Source organism: Dryobates pubescens, chromosome 24, assembly GCF_014839835.1.
Source record: "Dryobates pubescens isolate bDryPub1 chromosome 24, bDryPub1.pri, whole genome shotgun sequence".
Taxonomy (NCBI): Eukaryota; Metazoa; Chordata; class Aves; order Piciformes; family Picidae; genus Dryobates; species Dryobates pubescens.
In genome coordinates this window covers 1,817,087-1,836,624 of record NC_071635.1, presented here as the reverse complement: position 1 = coordinate 1,836,624, position 19,538 = coordinate 1,817,087, and the positions used below count along the sequence as shown (strand labels likewise).

Genomic DNA, 19,538 nt, shown 5'->3' with positions numbered 1-19,538 from the left:
GCAAGGCAGGACTGAGGTGCTCCAATGTGCTGCCTGCTGTCCGTGGCAGACCTGAGGAAGGGGTGGAAGGGAGCAGCTCCTCTGCTTTAACTTCAGATCCTGCTGGGCTGCCGGCTGGCAAGTAGGTAACTGGGTGCTGAAACATAGCAGCTGTAAGTGTCTGTGGTTGTGTGTCCCCAAGCCTGCTGCTGGGTGTCCAGTGGTCCTGTGAATGTCTGTGGGAAACACGTTAAAAGGGAGTCTCTTGACTGCCCTGAGAGCAGGGCTGATGAAAGCCTGCTTTGGATACGCCGGAGATTTGCTTCCCCTCTCCTGGAAGCCGCAAGTAGCTCACACGTGTGACACCTTCATCACCTTCATTTTCCTCACTCCTTTTCTCACAGGGTGCAGGTGACTCCACTTGCAGCTGTGCTGGGCTCAGCCTGCCTTTCCCAGGCTTAGAAATGCAGCTCCTAGGAGGTGATGAGCAGAAAAGTTTTGGCTCTCTTTGCACAGCGGTTCCCTGGGCTGAGCTTCTCTTGTTCTCACTGGGGCTGTGCCAAAGGCTGCAAGAGGCACAGGCCAGGTTTTGTAGCATTTTCTGATACTCAGGTTAACTCTTCTGGCTTTTTTTGCCTCTGCCTTCCTGTGGTCTGCCTAAAGAGCTGCTGGACTGGGATGGTGTGAGCAGTAGGGCAGAATAAAGCAGCAGGCACTGCCCCAGGCTCTGCCCTGTGGCCAGGCCTCGGTGCAGCCACATGGCCACAGCTTCTCCAGGGGGGAAAGCACCTGTGGGGCTGGTTGGTGCCAGAGGACAGGGGCACCACCGTGCATGGGCCTGGGGCTTGGCTCCACAGCTGCTGGGCACACGGGGCAAAGGCCCTGCAGGCTTGGTGTGGCTTCGGTGCTGAGGGAGGTGAGGGACAGGGGCAGGGGCAGGTGCTGCGTCTCACCTGTTTGCCCCAAGGCTCCTGGCCAAGGAGCCCTGCAGGTGGTTTGCCCTGGGGGGTGGCTGGCTGGTTTCTGGCAGGTCTCTGAGGGGTGACACTGCAGACAGGGGAGCTGAGGGGAGGCTGTGCACAGGCATGGGAGGTGAGAAGAAAGCAGACTCTGAAGTTGCTCTAGAACTGGTGCAATGCCCCTGGCTGCATATGAGCTGCAGCTTTCTAATGGCCTTAATGAACCTGGCTCTTTGTATTGTAGCTCTGAGCCAGGCTTGTGCATAAATGTAGCTTTTTTATTTCTAGAGTTGAAATGATTTCATCCTTCATCATGACTTAAGAGAGATCAGTTTGGCTCACTGAGCTGACTCTGCATGGTGTACATTGTTTGTACACAGCTCAGCCCAAGTTTGGGCTTCATTTCAGCTCAGATCAGCAGAGCTGCCACCTGGGTCTGTGGGGAAGGTGATGTCTTCTTGCCTTCACCTGGGGTGTCTGTGCTCCTCTGTGTGTCCTCACCCTGCCTGGAATGCAGGAAGGACCTTGCTGCACTGGACATTCACCACAGCATCTGTGAGGACAGAAGCAGCAAGGTAAGGAGCTGACACTTCCATCCAACCCAAATACCCATGGATTTGCTCAGCTTCTCCTGCAGCATGGGGAGTGACTGCACCACAGGCCTTCTGGAACTGGCTGTCAGAAGGTGCTAGGAGGCCCTCACTGGTTGTGGTTGTTAGGAGTATGGGATGGGGGTGTCCCTGCAGGCTCCCAGACAGCCCCAGGGAGCACAGCTGCTTTGGCCAGCCTGCCTCGGGTGGGCCCTGCGAGGACCAGCTGGGGAGGAAACAGCTTCTGATCACCGAGTGTCCCAGTCAGTAAACCCAAGTACTGTGACACCCAGGGGAGCTCTTTGCTGCTGTGAGAATCAGTGTGTCTGGAGCCTTTGATGCTGCCTGGTGTATCTTTGTAGGTGGGAGGTGTACCCCAAGGATCCCCTGGCTGCTGGGGCTGCCTGGGGCTTGGCAAGGCAGCAGCCACGCTCGGTGTGCTGAGCTGGGGCAGTGAGCAGGGACAGCCTCAAGCAAGGGCAGAGGGTGGCTGCTGCCTTACCTCTCAAAAGGAGAGCCAAGGAGGCTGTGTATGGAGAGATCTGTGACTGAGGCATCCCCTAGTATTAAAGAGCATCAAAAGGATTTGAAATTGCTGGCATTCAGCTTCCAAGTGCACTTTCCTCAACTACACTTCCACTTCTTGTTAGACTTCACGTTTCTAAAGCTTTTTTGTGTACCACTAAACAGAGAATTTTAACTTTTTGTGACTCTGATGTATGGCAGTTGGTAAATAAACTCATGTGGTGACAGTGACCCTGCAGCTCTCCTTAACTCTTCACACTCAGGCTTTCCTTTACTCTTGAGAAGCAACACTGCGTCTGCTGATGGCTTCTTGTGGCTCTAGGCTGCTTCAAACTCCCCCAAGCACTTTCAGATACCTTTTGTGGTGGTTTTTTTCCCCCCTACCCAGTCAGTTTTATTTGTCCTGCTTGCCAACCTGCTGATGATGTACCATTTGTAATCCCTTAGGTTGTGCCACTCTAAAGCCTTCCTGCAGAAGGGCAGCTGAGCTGATCAGGACATGTGCCTGGAGATGCTCCTGGGGATGCTCCTCCAAACCCACAGGCAGAACAGTAAGCACCATGAGCAGAACTACCCTGCAGAGTCTCCCTCTGTAGCTAAACCCAAGGGAGGTGACAGCCCTAGAGTCATAGAATCACCTAATTGTCAGGGTTGGAAGGGACCTCAAGGCTCAGCCAGTCCCAACCCCCCTGCCATGGGCAGGGACACCTCACACTGCAGCAGGTTGCTCACAGCCACATCCAGCCTGGCTGCAAACACCTCCAGGCAGGAGGCTTCCACCACCTCCCTGGGCAGCCTGTGCCAGGCTCTCACCACCCTCATGGGCAACAACTTCTTCCTAACATCCAGTCTGAATCTCCCCACTTCTAGTTTTGCTCCACTCCCCCCAGTCCTATCACTCCCTGACACCCTCAAAAGTCCCTTCCCAGCTTTCTTGTAGCCCACTTCAGATCCTGGAAGGCCACAATGAGGTCTCCTGGGAGCCTTCTCCTCTCCAGACTGAACAGCCCCACCTCTCAGGCTGTCTCTATAGGAGAGGTGCTCCAGCCCTCTGAGGATCCTTGTGGCCTTTCACAGAGCTGAACCATTCACCTCTCCTTTCAGCAGGCAAGATGCAAGAATGATGCCAGTCCTCCCAGAGAACAGGAGTTTATTTACAGGCTCAGTATGTACAGACCAGACCAGCATGCAGCTCGGTGAGTGTGGTCAGGGTCAGAAAAACACAGAGCTCTGCAGTCAGTTTCCTTACCCAGGGAAAACTGTCAGAGTAGTTTAGGGTTTACATACAAAACACAGCAGCAGACTCTAAGGTCAGTCAGCTTCTGACACACAAACACACCCTTGGCTATTACTGTTCACCTAACACTGGGCACAGGTTTTGGCAGGCTCCAGTGGCAGCAGTTAGTGCACCTGGAACTTGGCTGGCACGTTTGAGAGTATTAAAAAGTCAGTGTTTATACTGCAAGGCTCAGAGGCTGGGAGTTCAGTCACTCCTGGCCACTACTTCATTCTGGAGTTAAAAATGTAACAACAAACCAACCAACCCCAGCCACTCAGCTTAGCAAGGGGTTGGCATTACTCTGCAGCAGGATCCTGCCCTCTCCATCCCAGGGAGTGCTTAGGGGCCTGACAGCAAGTTCTCATCAATATTCCATGTCCTTGGCACCCCCCTAGCAGAAAGGCTGAGGGAGTTTGGCTTGTTTGGCCTGGAGAAGAGGCAGCTTTGGAGGGGACCTGCTGACCTGCCCACCCTGAGGAGGGCACTGCAGAAAGCCAGCCTGTCTCCTGAGAAGCTAAAGCCCAGGAGTCACATGGAGGTGAGCTAGGACAGTTTGTAATCCCAGAGCTGAACATTTCTGCCTGTGGCAGAAGCAGGAACAGTCTAACACAAGCCCTGCCCATGCCCTTGCCTCCTTCCACAGCCCTGCTCACAAACTGAACCCCTGGGATTAAGTCCTGACAGCACCTTGAGGCAAGCAGAGGAGTCTCCAAGCTGCTACCACTGACTGGCACTGGGTCAGGTGGGCAGCAGCAGCGGCTCCTGGGCTGAGCTGTGGCACAAGTGCAGCTGCTCTGCAGAAGCTGCTTACAAACTCTGCTTCTAACTCCAGCATCTCATTCCAATCCTGCTGGAAAAGCTGGCACCCACTGAGGTGCATCATGCTGAGCTACAGCCAGTGAAGGACCTGCCCGTGGCATGGCTCCTGCTGAGCAGTTTGTGGGAGGTTTCATGATGGATTCCAAACCCAAGGCAGCCTCCCTACCGTGAGAGGCCAATTGCAGTAAGGAACTCTGAGGGCAGTGTGGAACATCATGGGGTAGAAGGCCAAAGGTCAGCAGGTTCACCCCTTGGGGTGTGTTAAACAAGCACAGCTGTGAAAAATTCTTAGCTGATTGCAAGATGGCAGCGAATGTGCAGCACTCGGGCCGGGGGCTGCTCCCCAAGCGCCGCGGAACCAAGGGGATCCAGAGACACTTCCTGAAGTACTGGCACTGCCCAGGGTGGGCGAGGCAATGGAGAGATCTGAGCTGCAGGTGCAGTTGTGGCTGATGTGTGACCTTAGCTTCCAGAAAAGGATCTTGTCCAGCAGAGTACAGGAGTCCAAGGGATGCAGTTTCACACTCTGGAGCACGTCAGCCAGACTCCGATCGCTGCAGCGCTGTGATGAGAGCCCAGCCCAGCCCCACGGGTCTGTGGTGGTCCCCACATGCTGCCAGGAGTCTTCACTGTGCCCTTGGCAAGGCCTGCAGAGCAGGGCACAGCCCTGTTAGCCCAGCCAGGGCCCTTCTGTTCATGTTGCCCATGCTGGGATCTGACTGATGAGCTGGAGAGCTCATCTTTCCAGCATCCCAGCCCAGGAAGGCCTGCTTTGGACTTGACTGCACAACAGGAAATGGCTGGCAGGGCCCAGGCAATCCTCTTGGGTTTTGCAGCAGCATTTTTCCCACTAACAGTCCAGAAGTCAGCAAAGGAACTGCCTCAGCACTTCATAGCTCAGCTCACCAGGTAAGGTCCAGACCCTCAAAGGCAGGAACTTCATCGCAGTGCCTCTGAAATGCAGAAGGGAAACAAGATCAGTCCCCTCCTATGCACATGAAATGATCACTCTAACCTGATGGCCACAAAAATCCAGCCCAGTGCTAAAACCTGACAACAGCATGAGGAAAAGGCTGCTGGGGAACAAACACCAGTAACAGCTTGAGACTAGTGAAGTTGTGCAACAACTGGCAGGGATCTGACAGACCTGCTCCAAACCTCTGCTCCAGGGCCCTGCTGCTTTATTTACAGGCAGCGTGGCACCAGCCAGGCCAGCCTTTGCTTTTGGGAAGCTGGATCAAGAGGGTGAGTGAAAGCTGGGGCAAGCTCAAGTCAGGGCTGTTTAACCCTCTCCTTGCTGGACCATCCTATCCCAGGAGGATGTGGGCACAGTACCTTGGCTCACAGGCCCGAGCTGTACTCGGGGCAGGGCTTGCTGTGTCTGTACTGCATGATGTACACCATGGACTGATGCCACCAGTACAGCATCACCACTGCCAGGACGTGCCAGACTTGGTGACTCGAGCCAAGGTAGTTCAGCTGTCCTGGGGGTAAGAAAGAGGGCAAGGGGTTAAGTTCAGCAGTAACTCCTGCAGGAGAACTAGCAGCCTGCCTCCTCCAGAGTTCAGCTGTTCACTGCACTTGCTGGGAGGCTGTAAAAGTTGCAGCAGCCTTGATCAGAAGCTGTCTGCTGCCTTCTGATGCAGACACAGCATTTTAGTCAGAAACAGTCAACAGGACTCACAGCAAAGACCTTGACACTGTAGGAGGAGGGGGGGGGAAAACCAGCCAGAGAAGAATTTCCTACCTGGAAAGTATCTTTCTGGAACTTTGGAAATATAGAAGAGAAAGGCTACAGCAGCGACGAAGTACATGACAGCTACCCGGGGAGCAAACTCCTGCAAGAGACAAGGAAGCTCTCCTGTTCGGTGAGAAGGCAAAAAGGGGGGGCTAAAAGTCCCTGAAGATGAAAAAGGCACAACAAAAGTGAACCTTCTGTTACTGCCTGCATTATCTACAGCCAAAATCCATCGGGGAAGCAAATGCCTGGGAAATAGGGGCAAGGAATCAGCTTCTTCAATGCCCCTGCCAGCGCCCGAGGCGTGCTGTACGGCCTGCAGCGGGCAGGGAACAGCAGAAGGCTGTCCCCATCACCCTGCTCACACACAGGGGCAAGGAGTGAGGAGTGAGCACAGCACCTCCGCTGCTGGCAGGGCCTGCAGCCGCTGCAAGCCAAGGCACAGGATGGCCTCTCCTCGCCCTCTGCCTTGCCTGTACCTGCACGATGGCTGCGCCGACGCCGCCGTTGAGCCAGACCCAGTGGAGGGTGGGGATGATGCCGTAGCCAGACACGGAGCAGAAGATGACGGAGCGCAGCCTGTGCCACTGCTGCGTGAGGTAACTGGGGTGGATCTGGGCAAAGAACACTGCCAGGATCATGGCCAGCACGGTGATCAGGTACACCTGGCGCCAGTACTGCAGAGAGAACGAGAGCGAGGCTGAGGGCGCTCTCGTCACAGGGCAGGCTCTGGGCAGCAGGCTGGCATTAGATGTGAGGATAGCCCAGGTCCTGTCACTGCTGCGAGCACAGCGATGGGGCTGCAGTGGGCAGGCTCCCCTGTGTCACCCCACACCAGCTGCTCAGCACAGCTGGCACAACAGCCTTCACACCAGACACCTTCCACACGCCTCTGCCACAGCAGGCTGGTTCGGCTGCCTTACAGCTGCAGCCAGGCTGGAATCTGGGCCTCTGAAGAGAACTCATTTTACTTGGCCTCTGTCAGGTGAGCAGAAAACAAGCTTGTTCCTGCCTCGGGTTAGCTACCTAGTAGGAAATGATGTTTGCATGGCATGTGTCCCCAATCAGCCTTGTGACAAGGCAGGACCTGTAAAGCTTACCCTGCCTTCATATAGATGTAAATACTTGCTTGAGGCTTGTGTGACTGACAGCTGGAAAGGAAAGCCTCCATTTCCTGTCACATCAGCAAGCCAGCTCTGCTGCTGTCAGAAGGACCTTGGCTCAGTTCCCATCTCCTCTGCCAACTAATGTTCTATCTCACAGGATCACAGAATGGTAGGAGTTGGACAGGACCTCTGGAGATCTTGAGTCCAACCCCTGCTGCCAAGGCAGGGTCACCTGGAGATCCCATCCAGGGTTGGAATGTCTCCAGAGACGGAGACTCCTCCACCTCTGGGCAGCCTGCTCCAGTGCTCCCTCACCCTTAGAGAAGTGTCTCTTGGATTTAGATGCAGTGTTTGGACACCCTGCAGTGGCCTTCCTTCCTTCCCACAGCATGGAACTAGGCCAAGGAGAGCTCAGGGAGTGCTCCAGACTCACGTTGTTGCAGTAGAAGGCGTAGAAGACGCCCGAGACGTAGCAGCCCAGGATCCCGATGGAGATCCCTGCGTAATCCAAGGCCATCCACCGCCGGCTGGTCTTCTCGGAGCGGTGGCAGCAGAACAGGTGATAGCCCACGGAGCAGAGCATGCAGACCTGCACAGTGCAGACAGGAGACGTTCACCCTGGGCTGTGCCCAGCCCCTGCAGCAGGCTGCAGCCTCGCAGCTTGCTGTGGGCAGCTCCCACCCTGCCAGCGAGCAGCAGCAACTCGGGTGAGCTGCTCTGGCAGATGGAAGAAGGAGCGGCAAACTTTGCAAGCCATGATAACGCCAGCCCACACAGCCTGCAAAGCTCCAACTTCCTTGCAGGGACTTGGAGAGGGTAATGATGTCCTCCCTCAGCCTCCTCTTCTCCAGACTAAACAATCTCATGTCCCTCGGCTGCTCCTCACCAGCCCTGTTCTCCAGACCCTTCCCCAGCTTTGTTGCCCTTCTCTGGACCTGCTCCAGCCCCTCAATGTCCTTCTTGGAGTAAGGGGGCCCAAAACTCAACCCCGTGTTTGAGGAGTGGCCTCAGCAGTGCCAAGTACAGTGAGACAACTCCTGCCCTGGTCCTGCTGGTCCCACTATTGCTCATCCTGCCCAGACTGCTGTTGCCCACCTTGGCCTTGGACAGTTCAGTTTGTCACAGCCTCTCTCCTCGGCCAGCTCTGTTCAGTTCTCTCTGGTTTATTCTGGTCTATTAGAACAGGTCAAAATCAAGCACTGATCTTGGATGTTACCTTTACAAAGCGATTGCAGACACTCCCCGGAGCGAGCTCCCCAGCCCGGCCCCTACCTGGAAGCAGAAGAGACAGACTGAGCAGATGACAAAGTCCTCCCGGGAGGCACCGGCAGCCGGCAGCACGGCCGTCAGGTCGTAAATGCCCAGCGTGAAGAAGAGGACAAAGCCGAGCAGGTGGCTCCAGATGTTTACAGTCTCGTTGGAGAGGATGAAGAGGCTGCAGGGAGACAAGGTGAGGAGGGGGCGTGAGCCGGAGCTCGGCCCGCTGGGCCCGGAGTGTTGCGGGACGGGATGCGTGGGTCGGGGCTCGACCCCGGGACGGGGAGCAGGCTCTACCCTCACCTCTTGAGGCACAGTCGGGAGGGCAGGTAGGCCCGGTAGCCGTCGGTGATGTAGGGGTTGTCCTTCAGGAAGACGGGGATCTGCTCGTAGGTGTAGAGGCGGATGCCACGGGGCACCAGCACCGGCCAGTACTGGTAACTGCCCAGCTCGATGTAATGCGCGCTCCGCAGCAGCTTCTGGTGCATCCTGCCCGCATCGGCCCGCCGCCGCCGGCCGCGCTCCGCCGCATCGCCCTCCCGCTCCTCCCGGGACCTGCCGTCAGCGCGCCGGGCGCGGCGCAGGGCGATGACGTCACCGCACGGCGACTCCCGCGGCGTGCGCGCTGAGCCTCATCGCGCGGCGCCGTGCCGGCCGCGGCCGCGCGGGGGCGGGCTTCGCTGCCTCGCGCCGTGGCCGGGGTGCGAGGCCGGCGCCATGTTCCCGCTGCTGGCTGCGGCGCGGCTGTGCGGGACGGGGCCGCTCCTGGAGGCCTCTGAGGGAAACCAGGCTTCAGCCTGGCGTGAAAGGCCGCTGCGTGCTGTCTGTAAGTGCCCCGAGCTGTGTGGAAGTGCTGAGACGCGGTGCCGAGGGTCGTGGTTCAGTGCTGGGCTGGCAGCTGAACTCGGTGACCCCAGAGGTCTCTTCTAAACTACTCAGCGCTGCTTACCTCTAGGCAGTGTGAAGCACCAGCACCTAAACGAAACCAAAATCTCGCTCGTGAAGAAGACTCTTCCAAAGGATACTCTCTGCCTGGATGAGAAAGGCCGTGGGTTCTGTGCCAATTGCTTTAATTTTGCTTTTTCCCTACTGCAATTTTTTCCCAGAGGGAGAAGGCAGTGCTCAAGTACACAGGGGAGCTGGGGAGGGACTTTTGAGGGTGTCAGGGAGGGACAGGACTGGGGGGGATGGAGCAAAACAGAAATGGGTAGATTCAGATTGGCTGTGAGGAAGAAGTTGTTCCCCATGAGGGTGGTGAGAGCCTGGCACAGGCTGCCCAGGGAGGTGGTGGAAGCCTCCTGCCTGGAGGTGTTTGCAGCCAGGCTGGAGGTGGCTGTGAGCAACCTGCTGTGGTTTGAGGTGTCCCTGCCCATGGCAGGGGGTTGGAGCTGGCTGAGCCTTGAGGTCCCTTCCAGCCCTGGCAATTCTATGATTCTGTAGTCTGATTCCAGTTTGCAGAGCTGGAAACAAGTGTGCTGAGAGGTAATCCCCATTGCCCTGCCTTTCCCCTCCAGTAATGTGCCATGCAGAATTCCTGGAAGGCCTTTGTCTCCTCACACAACATGCGAGGGCTGGTGTGACAAGTGGGGAGGATTTTCCCATGGCAGGGATCTTTGTGCCGCGAGGGAGTGGGGGTGACGGGCGTTGGAAATCAAGAGTGACAGAGCAGCCCAGGTGCTCAGGCCCTGGCCATGGCAGCAGCCCCGGCGCTTCCTCTCCCACACGCTTCCACGTTACGCTGCTGGGTTACCCAAATTAAGGTGGTTCTGGTCAATAGCAGCTCTTGAATAGTTCTACTAATCAATCATTCACTGAGATTTCTTCGTGTCAGTGCTATGAAGACAGCATTCCTGTCTCTGCAGACCTGCTGACACTTCCTCATGCTTCCCCCCTCCTTCCCAGCTGCTCTGGGTGCTGGGGACGTTTTTCTCTCACATGTTCCACAGAGCTTGGGAGAATTACCCAGAGGGATTCATAGGACTTAACCCAGCAGGTTAGCTGGAAGAAGCTTTCTTGTGTTCTCACCTGTCTGGGAGGTGCCTGAATGGGTCATTCCCTTTGATGGACTTTCTGTACTCCTTACTGTTTTCTGTTTCTGTCTTTTTCCCCTCCCCATCTGAGCCTGCAACTAATGAGTAAGAGTAATTTGGGAAGACACACAGGGAAAACACCTTCTGAAAGCAGATCTATAGGCATAGTTCTGACAGGAGGAGAGAATCCCAGATGGCACTGCTGACTATATTTAGGATGGAGCACAGGATATCCCTCTGCAGACAGCAGTCGCCTGGGGGGCACTGGGAAGCGCCCATGGTGTAGTGAAACACCTTGCAGTGTGGTGCAGTGCTGGCAAGGGCTAAGTTGGCCAATACCTGGGAGGTGGCTCAGCGAGTCTCACGCTAACAGGGTCATGGGAGCACTGAGAAGGCAGTTTCCTGGAAACAAAATCTTGGGAGCCTGCAAAGCCTGGTAGCATACTGAAAAGGGAAATAACACACAGACTGCCAATGTTTCTGTGCTGTGGGAGAAAAACAGTTGGGTTTCCAGCTGACCTTTATCAGCTGTGCTACAAGTAGGAAATTGTCCTGTCCTGGTCACCCTGGAGTGCTGAAATGTCTGACCCAGGCTGGTGGCACCAAGCAAGCAAGGAAACTTGGTAGCAGTTGTTCTTTCCTCACGGGTGTCCCACTGGCTTCTCTCTGTGGAGGATGAGGCAGATAGTAGAGTTATGCATTTAAAGGAGCAAGAATATCGGTGCCACATTAACCCGGGTGTGTGACTGCGACTGCTCTGGGAGCCCCTCGCTTGCCACACAGTGAGCTGGGGACGTGGCCTTCCTGCCAGCTCCTGCTGGCACGGGAGGAGGTTCACTGCGCGCTGAGTGCTGCCTCCCCTTTGTCAAGCCAAATACTGCTTGGAAAGTTGCTAGCAAGTTACAACCTTAATTAGCCTTAATTGCCCATTGAATCATTAGCTCGCTGAAAACATTACACCTGGAAAAGACACGTTGTTTCTAAGCCCTCTGCAATTGAGATCTAATCCCAAGTGCCTCCAAGAGTTCAGTCAGAAGGAATCCGAGCTGACAGCACTTTTTTCTCTTTTTTTAAGAAGAGAAGCTTTAATTGGCTGCTCAGTGAAAGCTGTGATAGGAGAAGTGTTATAGGTTAAATTAATAGGGAAACAATTAGGGCAGCTTTAAATTAATTACTTACACTATTTATTTTGAGCTTCTTGAACAATTGTGTTGTATGCCTGAGTGATTGAAATTAGCCATCTGTGCAAGATAGCTTTGACCTAAATTGACCTTCTGGGGCAAGGAAGGAGCTTGCCCTCATTCTTCTACTGTATCCCTAATTTTCCTGGCAGAAAGGCTTAACTGGGAGTACAGAGGAATGTCAGAGGAATGCTCCTGAGAGGTTCCCTGCAGACAAAGGTAGGGAAGGACTCGCAGAGATGGCTGTGAAGATCAGGCAGGAGCCAAGCTTTGTTGTTGACCCAACTGCACTCTGCTGGGTTCCATCTCCTGTTGCCAGCCGTGTTCCTGCACAGGCACATGAAGTGTAGCCTTGTACCAATGCTTAGCCTGCTGTCTGGGGAGGAACTGGGAAACAGCAGCAGGTTTGTTTGAGTTAACTGGTATCGGCTCTGCCCAGTTCCACTGAGGGCTTTTCAGGGAGCAAATGACCTGGAAGAGTTGTCCAGAGATCTCGAAAGCTTAGGGCAAAATGGGAGGAAAAAACCCATAACCAAACAAAACCCCAAATAAACAAACAAACAATCCAAACTTTGCTGGGTTTTGAAACTGAAAGGGTGAAAATACTGATTTTTGAGGCGTTTAAGCGTTTCTCCCCTCCCTGCTTTCGCTGTCTCTGCCCGGCGCCCCCCGGGAGTGCTGCAGCTGCACAAGAGGAGGCAGCATGTTGGGTGCTCAGGGGTCCCAGGCAGCTGGGGGGACCATGGCTTCCCCAAAGGCAGGGCTGGCCTGTCGCCTGCCGCTCCTGCGCGTGTCTCCTCCAGGTGTCAGTCTGGCACTGCGCTTCCAGCCCGGCAGCCGCCTCCTCCCCGGCGTCCGACTGACCGCGGAGCCGGTGCGGTGCACAGCAGGGCAGCGCCGGGACTCCTGAGGTCGAGCTTCCCCTTCTGCGGTGCCCGGCACCTCTCCTCCTCGCTTTTGTTGGGGTCTGGCTCTCCGCGGTTTTGTTGCAAGCAAAGACCTGGGAGATGCCTTGGCACTCGACATCCCACTGTTGGAATCTGCTGCTGTGGGAGAATTTGGCTTCCTCCGAGTTTTCCAGAAAAGATAGCCGAGTGCCCAGCAATGGAATCTGCTGCCAGTCTGACCTTAGCTGAGGAATGCACTTGGGAATGTCGGTCAGGGGTAGCATATCTTCCTTTGCACCCTGCCTGTGCCTGCGTGAGTGCACAGCCGACTGCCTTTGCCTGGCATGAAGACCAGTTGCGTTTCCCTGGGATGAGGGGAAAGAGCTGGGTGGCACCGTGCTGTCCTTCAGTGCAAAGTCTGTGCAACAAATACAGGCACTGCTTTGTGACCACACAGACCCTGTTACGTGCACAGAGCACCTCTGGGTCCGTATCAGCGTGCAAGGAGGGCCTGCAAAGCGCCACATACTATCTGCATGACTGCTGAGGGGTTACATCAGGAGATATTGCAAGTCCCTTGTCATGTGAAACAGATCCTGTCTCGTCCTTTCTTGGAAGCAGCCAAAGCATTGGTGAAATTAGTTGATAAGCAGTGGGGTTGCACATGAGAAAGGAGGGTTCAGAGAGCAGAGGCTCTGACAGAGTGTGGGGAATAACAATGTCCTGGGGCACTCTGCTCCACAAACTCCCTGCGTGGGAGAGCACCAGGAGTACAAGTCCCTTGTGTTTGATGGTCAGAGCGAGCTCAGCACTGAGGGAGCTGGGTTTGCAGTCTCCATGCCCTGCACGTCCCTGCTGGGGTTGTTGTGCCGCAGCCCTGCACGGTTTCCTCGGTGCAGAGGCTGAGCTGCATCAGGAGCACCCCGTACAGCACTGACAGCTGCCCAGGGGGTGCAGCCTCTTGGCTTTCCCCATGCAGAGCTGCATGTGTGAGGTGTGCAGCCAAGTGGCTTCTCTTAGTAGGGCTCTCCCTGCCGTTTGTGGGTGGGTTGTTGGTTTGTTTTGGTGTTTTGTGGTGGGTTTCTTGTTTCGGTTTTGTTTCCTGATTCAATCCCTTTGGCTTTTCGCTCCGGCTTCTGAATCTCAGCATCTGTCAGTGGGGCGATAAATTCTCTTTGGTGATAAGAGAACAGCTGCCAATAGCAAGAGCAGGGATGGCATTTGGGCTTTCTCCTGCCGTGCTGGAGCTTGCAGTCAGCAGAAATGCCCAGTGCACACAATGGAAGAAGGCATCTCTCCTGCCTAACCTACTGCTTTTGTCCCCACTTTAGCAGCATCTTTCCCCTCTTTATTAAGCAGATGCACACCAACAATTAATTGTGCACTGGAGTAGAGCCCTGAAGCCGAAGAACTGGAGTTAGTGACAGATGCCTGTTTTTCTGGATAGGTTCTGAAGGTGAGAATGGTGAGGGGACAATAAAGGGTTGGTTTTTTTCAGGAAATTAGGGGATTTTTCCAAGGAAAGAAAGGAGCTGTTTGGAAAGCTGCTTAGTCATGTGGGATGGTGCTTCCTAGCACAAGAACCTGCTCCCAGGAAAGGGGTAGGGAAAGAATGAACTCCTTTCTGCAGAGTCCTGAATTTTAGGAGCATAGGGTTTGAGTTGGTTTCTTTTTCCTATTTAAAGGTCTAACTCCAGCTTGCCCATAAAATTTTATCACAGCTGGAATTCATGCCATGACAGAAGGCACTTTGATCCAAACTATTCTGAGCAGAGAGATTTCATTTCTCTCGTTGTGGTGAGTTTAGCTGCTTTATTTACAAGGAGGCTGAAGCTCCAGGAGCTGTGGATAGCTTTGGTTGATGCAGTGATTTCACTCCTAGGCAACCATGTGCGTTTCTGACTTTGCTGAAGTAAGAACCAGGCTGTTGCTGGGGAAGTCCTCCCCCGGTAAAGTCTGACAGCACAGTTCCCAGAGGGGTTCCTGTGTGTAAGGCACTCTCAAAAGTCACAACAGCCTTTCCTGTAAAGTGTCCTGCAGTTGTGGTTTACACCATGGTAATGTCTGGGCTGGCTTCTCAACAGGGCAGGAGAGAAAGAGGCTGGATTTCCAGTGATGTGGAAGCACATTTGGAGCCACTCAGGATGGTTTCTTGGTGACAGATTTCTCTGTCTGCCAGGACTGGGTTTTCCCCCTTGCAAGTTAGTTTGTCTTATGAGATTTTATGTTTTCCTCAGTTACCTCTGTTACCAAAACTGGAATCCCCTTGTCTTCTGCAGAGGTCTTCCCTGTCTCACCCTCATTGTCTGGCTTCTTTGAGTCATTGAGACCTTTACATGCGTGGATGTGTGGAGGAGATGGTGCGTGAGGAGTCAGTGAACAGTGTGCAGTAGAACTGGCAAAATCCTGCAGTTGTTTTTAATAGATGATTGTGTCATCTCTCTTGTCTACTTTTTGATGCCAGTGGGTGCCTCAGCCCCATCTCAGTGTGACTCTGGGAGCCCTGGAACGCTTCTTTGCAGCAACTGCTTTCAGTAGAAGGGCTGTGCAGAGGAGAAAGGGAAGGGGGTTGGTAGCCTGCTTGCCTGCTTAATTTTCCCTTGGCTGGTTCTAATGGCTTGACTCCACATATTTAAGATAGATATTTTCCTCTACCTCCAGCTGCCTCTTCTCTTGGTTCACAAGCCATGCCTTGTACTGTATCTTGTCGCTCATACAAGACTCATCAGCACATCCCAAAAGTGGCTCAGGGCACTGGACTTTGACCAGCCTTGAGATGTCTGTTCTGCTTCTGTTCCTTTTCCTGTGATCTTGGAATGAAGGTGACAGAGCTTCTCCTTGTGTGCTGTGCTTGGGTAAAACCAGGTGGTGCCTGAACTCCCTGTTGGTGCTGTACCAGAGGGGGTTACACTTGTGTTACTCTTGCCCAAAGCCCATCTTCATTCTCGGGCTCTTTTCCTGCTTTCTGATGGTGTTCCTTCTTCCAATGGGCTGGTGGAGGGAAAGCTTTTTGCTCTGCAACAGGGACATCACCACAACTGCTATTTTGTCAGCTTCTCCTGCATCACTACTGATCTCCCAAACACCTGAAAAGTGTCTCTTCCCCTTCTAACAGCTCCTGATTCTCATAGACAAGGCAACTCATCTGAGCTAAGAAAGCTTAGAGCTGACCCTCTGATTTGTGCTGCCAGGGAGGGGTACCTGGAGCGCAGCCTGGGGATCGTGGGGTGACAGGACGTGAGCAGAGCTCACAGCTCTCGCTTGTCCTGCGGCCACATATCACTGAGGGCACTCAGCCTGGCGTTTGTGCCAAGCTGGGATCTTTGTTCCGCAGCTCACAGGGAGCTGGGCAGCCACAGATGCTTCCTCCTGCCTGGCGCTGGAGCTTTGAAGGGCAGCTGACTTTGCTAATGTTCCTGCTTTGATGCCGAGTGTGAGAAATGTTGATGAGGCATGAGGCAGAACAGCTTGCTCTATTGCTGCTGGATGGACTCTGCAGTGCTGACAGCAGTTAAAAAAATGGCTTTTCTGCATAAGCTTAGTTAATATAGAGAGCTTGGAAGGCAGCGAGGAGCAGCTATGGGCCGTGGCCACCGGCTCTCTGTCTCTCTGCTTTTTGATAGAGTCGCTTCCCTGCCCAGAACTGCACTCGGGTTTGCAATTGCTTTGGTGCTGTTGGGGAAGGCTGATGTTTGGGGAAGGTCTGTACAGAGTGAATAGCACTGCCCCTGCTTTGTCATCTCAGGGGATGTGCAGTCAGGCCAGGGCTGCTGCTTGTTTTCCTGCTGGTTAGCAATGGTGACATCTTTGTCTCAAGTACAAAACATGCTGTTCCTTTTGCTGAAGGGTGGGTCCAAAGCAAAGGCTCAGCTGGGGCCTTTTAAAACCGAGACCTACTGGCTAGGCTCTGCTTTCTTGGGTGCCCAGCACGTATTTTTGTTGAGCTGCCTCAAGGAAACCTCTGCTGGGGCCAGAAAGCCTTTCTGACAGCTGCTGAGTTGTCTATTCTCTGCTTGGCCCTCTCTTCAGCAAATCCCCTAGGAGAACTGATGGCTTTGCACGTACATCTCTCTCTATCCAAGTCTGCTCACCTTGACACCAGGGCTTTTCAGCTGTTTCTCAGGTGGGAGCTTGGTCACTGCCATTTGTGATCAGTGACCCTTGGCAATCCTGCTGGCTTCAGTGGGAGTTCTCGTTTGAGGGTGGAAGTTTCACCTATGCAGACTGGGCTCTGTCCTGTAGGGTACCAAAGGCTGTCCTCACACAGTGCAGATGGGTGAGAGGTGGAAAGGACAGGGGTTGTGATGTTTTTGTTTAGCCTTGTAGTATTCATCCTTGTGCTCTCCAAGTCAAGATCTGCATCAGCTCATGGAATCAGATGCCAAATAGCCAGGAAATCGCTGCAGGAATGTTCATTAGCATTTCTCTCTCCACCACATTGCCCAAACCAAGAAAATAAAATTAGACCTACAGCTTTGTTATTATTTCAATGTAACTTCTGACATGAGGAGATCAAGCAGTTGCCTCCTGTTTGAATGTCAGTCTCTGACTGTCAGCTCGAGAGACCAGCTGTGGCTGTGGCTCTATGTGAGAGTAAGTTTCTGGGCATGCTGTGTCAGGGGCACTGCTGAGTTTCTCTCAGGCTGCTGGAGTGCTTGGGGGTTTGTCTTCTATTTTTTTGGTGTGTGGTTGTTTGGGGTTTTGTTATTGTTTGTTTGTTTGTTTTTCTGATGGCCTAGTAAATTATTAGGCTGTGGATTGTCAAACAGGCTTGCCAGGTTTTCAGCAGTCATCCCAAGTGGAGTGCCTGGGAACTGGCTGGCACTGCATCACATGGAATGACCAATGATCTAGCATATATTTTTAATGGGCAGAATGCTTTAATAAACAATCTCTCTCCTAAAACACTGCAGTTTAAAATAGGTTTTAGCCTTGAGCCATGTAGCTACCCAGCTGTGAATTTTATAAGGCAGCAATCTCCACATCATTAGATGTTATGACTGATACGGCAGCAACTGCAACAGTAAGGACTTGAAGAGACTCAGAAAGTTTCTGATGGCAGCTGAAGGAAGCTCAGCTGCACTTGGCAGGTTTGCTGAGCTCAGGATGAAGCAGGTCTCCAAACTGATGAAGGCAGGTATGTGCTGGCTTCCAGTGACCCTAAGTGTCTGTTTGCTCAAGCCCTGCTGACTTGTGTACCTGGCAGCTGCAGTCACATTGCTTGATGCTTTGGAAACCAAACATTATTGCTCTGTGTGATTTCTGCATCTTCACCCAATGGAAATTCAGCTGAAGTGTGGATAATGAGGCAGCTTAGTCCTCAGCTATTGGTTCAGAGGTTCAGTTGTTTTTTTCTGGGTTACAGCAGTTCTCTCATTTAGAAGGGACAAATCCTGAGTTGAAAGAGCATCCTATGACCCTGCCTGGGGCAGTCTGAGTTCCTCCTCTGCAATGACTTCTGTGCAGTGGTCAGTAAAGGACGTGGCCTTTCCAAGGCCGGTTCTTAGCCTGAGCCTGTTGCCAAGTTGAGCAGTGGAGTGTCTCTTTCCATGGCCTAGAGTGACATCCCAGTGTCTGTGTCTGAAAAGCAGAACTGGGAGAGGTGAGGTGCTGCTTTATCCTGGGCATTCTTGCATCCTCTGTGCTGATCCATCACATGTGGGCTAAGAGACTTTCTAAAGTTGAAGTGGTGTTGCTTCTGCAGTGGGGTAGAACAGACGTGGGTTTCTTTGTTTAAATTCACCACTGGGACATTTATTTACAGAAGATTACTGTTTGGGGTTTTTTACCAAGAGAAAGCATTCTGTTACTATGCCAGTGCAGAAATTCTGCCCAAAGGGAATCTTCTAATAGCTTGCAGTTCGTTTCAGGTTGTAGAAGGTGGCAACAGGCATTGCATCTTGTTTTTATAGGATAGAAAGAGAAGCACGAACTTTGCTTGGAAAACCTGGCCAGCATTAATCCCAGAGCAGGATTAATCCTTCCCAGAGTGTGGCTCCAGTGGCCATCAGAGCTGCCAGCTGAGTACTGACCTGGTTTCGGAGTGAGCCTGAGCAGTGCAGGTGTGTGGGAATGGCAGAGGAAGGTGCTTGCAGCTCTAGCAGAGCAGGGGAAAGCTCTTCATTACTGGCCAGGCCGTGATGTGTTTGACCACCACTCAGCTATTCCAGACAGTTAGATTGTTCTTTTACTTTGGTGGATGTCTGGGTTTGGTGGCTAGGCTGAATAAAGACACCTGATTTCCACAGGTCCAAGTGTTGGCTGTGTTAGTTCTTGCAGTACAAGGTAGCTGTCATCGAGGCTCACCAGAGCTGGGGGCCATGATGGGGAACTGAGTGGGCAGGGAAGAAGAGGATCGGTTGAGCCTTGCTTCTGACACCTTGATGCCCAATCCTGCTTGGGTGTGGAGGTGGGGAGGGAAAGGGCAACACGCCGGCTGAGATGGACAGTGGCCTGCCCAGGTGTAATTCTGTGTGCTCAACCATGCCTGTGGGCTGGGGAGGGCCATTGGGCTGGAAGACAAAGGCAGAGGGACCCCGTGCTTTGGCGAGCGTTCATAAACCGCCGTGGCTTCCTCCTTAGCGGGTGAAAAAGAGCAGGGGCAATCCAGCTCCTCCCTGGAGGAAGAAGAGCTGTGCAGGCAGCTCCTCCACCTTGCAGTCTGCAGGTGAAGGCAGGGCGGCAGCTGCCTTCAGCCCAGAGCTGCGAGCCAGGAGGCAGCGCTGCAGAGCCTGGCACGGTATTCGCACAGCCCGCGCCAGGATTCGCTTAAGTCTTGAAAGACTTTGTGGGTTATGACATTCCCCTAAATGTGCTGAGCTTTCTTTAACCTTTCATAAAACATTGTGATCTTTATGGACTGTATCATATTGTGCAGTAATGTGCTTTATTGTCCACAGAATAAGCTTTTCTTAAAGATAATTGGAAAGCTGGAAATGGCTGCTATCGGCTGACTTTTTTTTTTTTAATACATTATTTCTGAAATGGGCCTGGTGTAATAATGACCCTATCTGTTCAAGATTTAAGATTTGTCTTGGCAGAGAAAATTGATCCATTTCACCTTTGTCTAATGGAAATTTTTATCTGGGATTATCTGTTTATGTAAATGAATGTTCCTTTGAAAAGAGAACTTGAGGGGGCTGTAAATCTCGGTGACACTTTAGTTTCATGGGGGGGAAATTGGAAGGG

At 53.3% G+C, this 19,538-nt stretch overlaps 1 protein-coding gene across 1 annotated transcript; it reads right to left on the bottom strand.

The window, feature by feature from the left end:
* Positions 1 to 4,517: 4,517 nt before the first annotated feature.
* PAQR3 (progestin and adipoQ receptor family member 3) lies at positions 4,518 to 8,808 on the bottom strand. Its single transcript, XM_009897036.2, has 7 exons — positions 8,556 to 8,808; positions 8,268 to 8,430; positions 7,429 to 7,584; positions 6,369 to 6,566; positions 5,899 to 5,989; positions 5,487 to 5,635; positions 4,518 to 5,104 (listed from the first exon to the last, which is right to left on the bottom strand). The coding sequence occupies exons 1-6, from the start codon at positions 8,738 to 8,740 to the stop codon at positions 5,493 to 5,495; spliced, it is 936 nt and encodes a 311-aa protein (XP_009895338.2). The 5' UTR covers positions 8,741 to 8,808; the 3' UTR covers positions 4,518 to 5,104; positions 5,487 to 5,492.
* Between the last annotated feature and the right edge of the window lie 10,730 nt (positions 8,809 to 19,538).

Coding starts and splice junctions, on each gene's coding strand:
- PAQR3 (XM_009897036.2), bottom strand. CDS start 8,740: ATGCACCAGAAGCTGCTGCGGAGCGCGCATTACATCGAGCTGGGCAGT. Junction 7,585..8,267: donor TCTGTCTCTTCTGCTTCCAG/GTAGGGGCCGGG, acceptor TGCACTGTGCAG/GTCTGCATGCTCTGCTCCGT. Junction 6,567..7,428: donor ACGCCTTCTACTGCAACAAC/GTGAGTCTGGAG, acceptor TTCTCTCTGCAG/TACTGGCGCCAGGTGTACCT.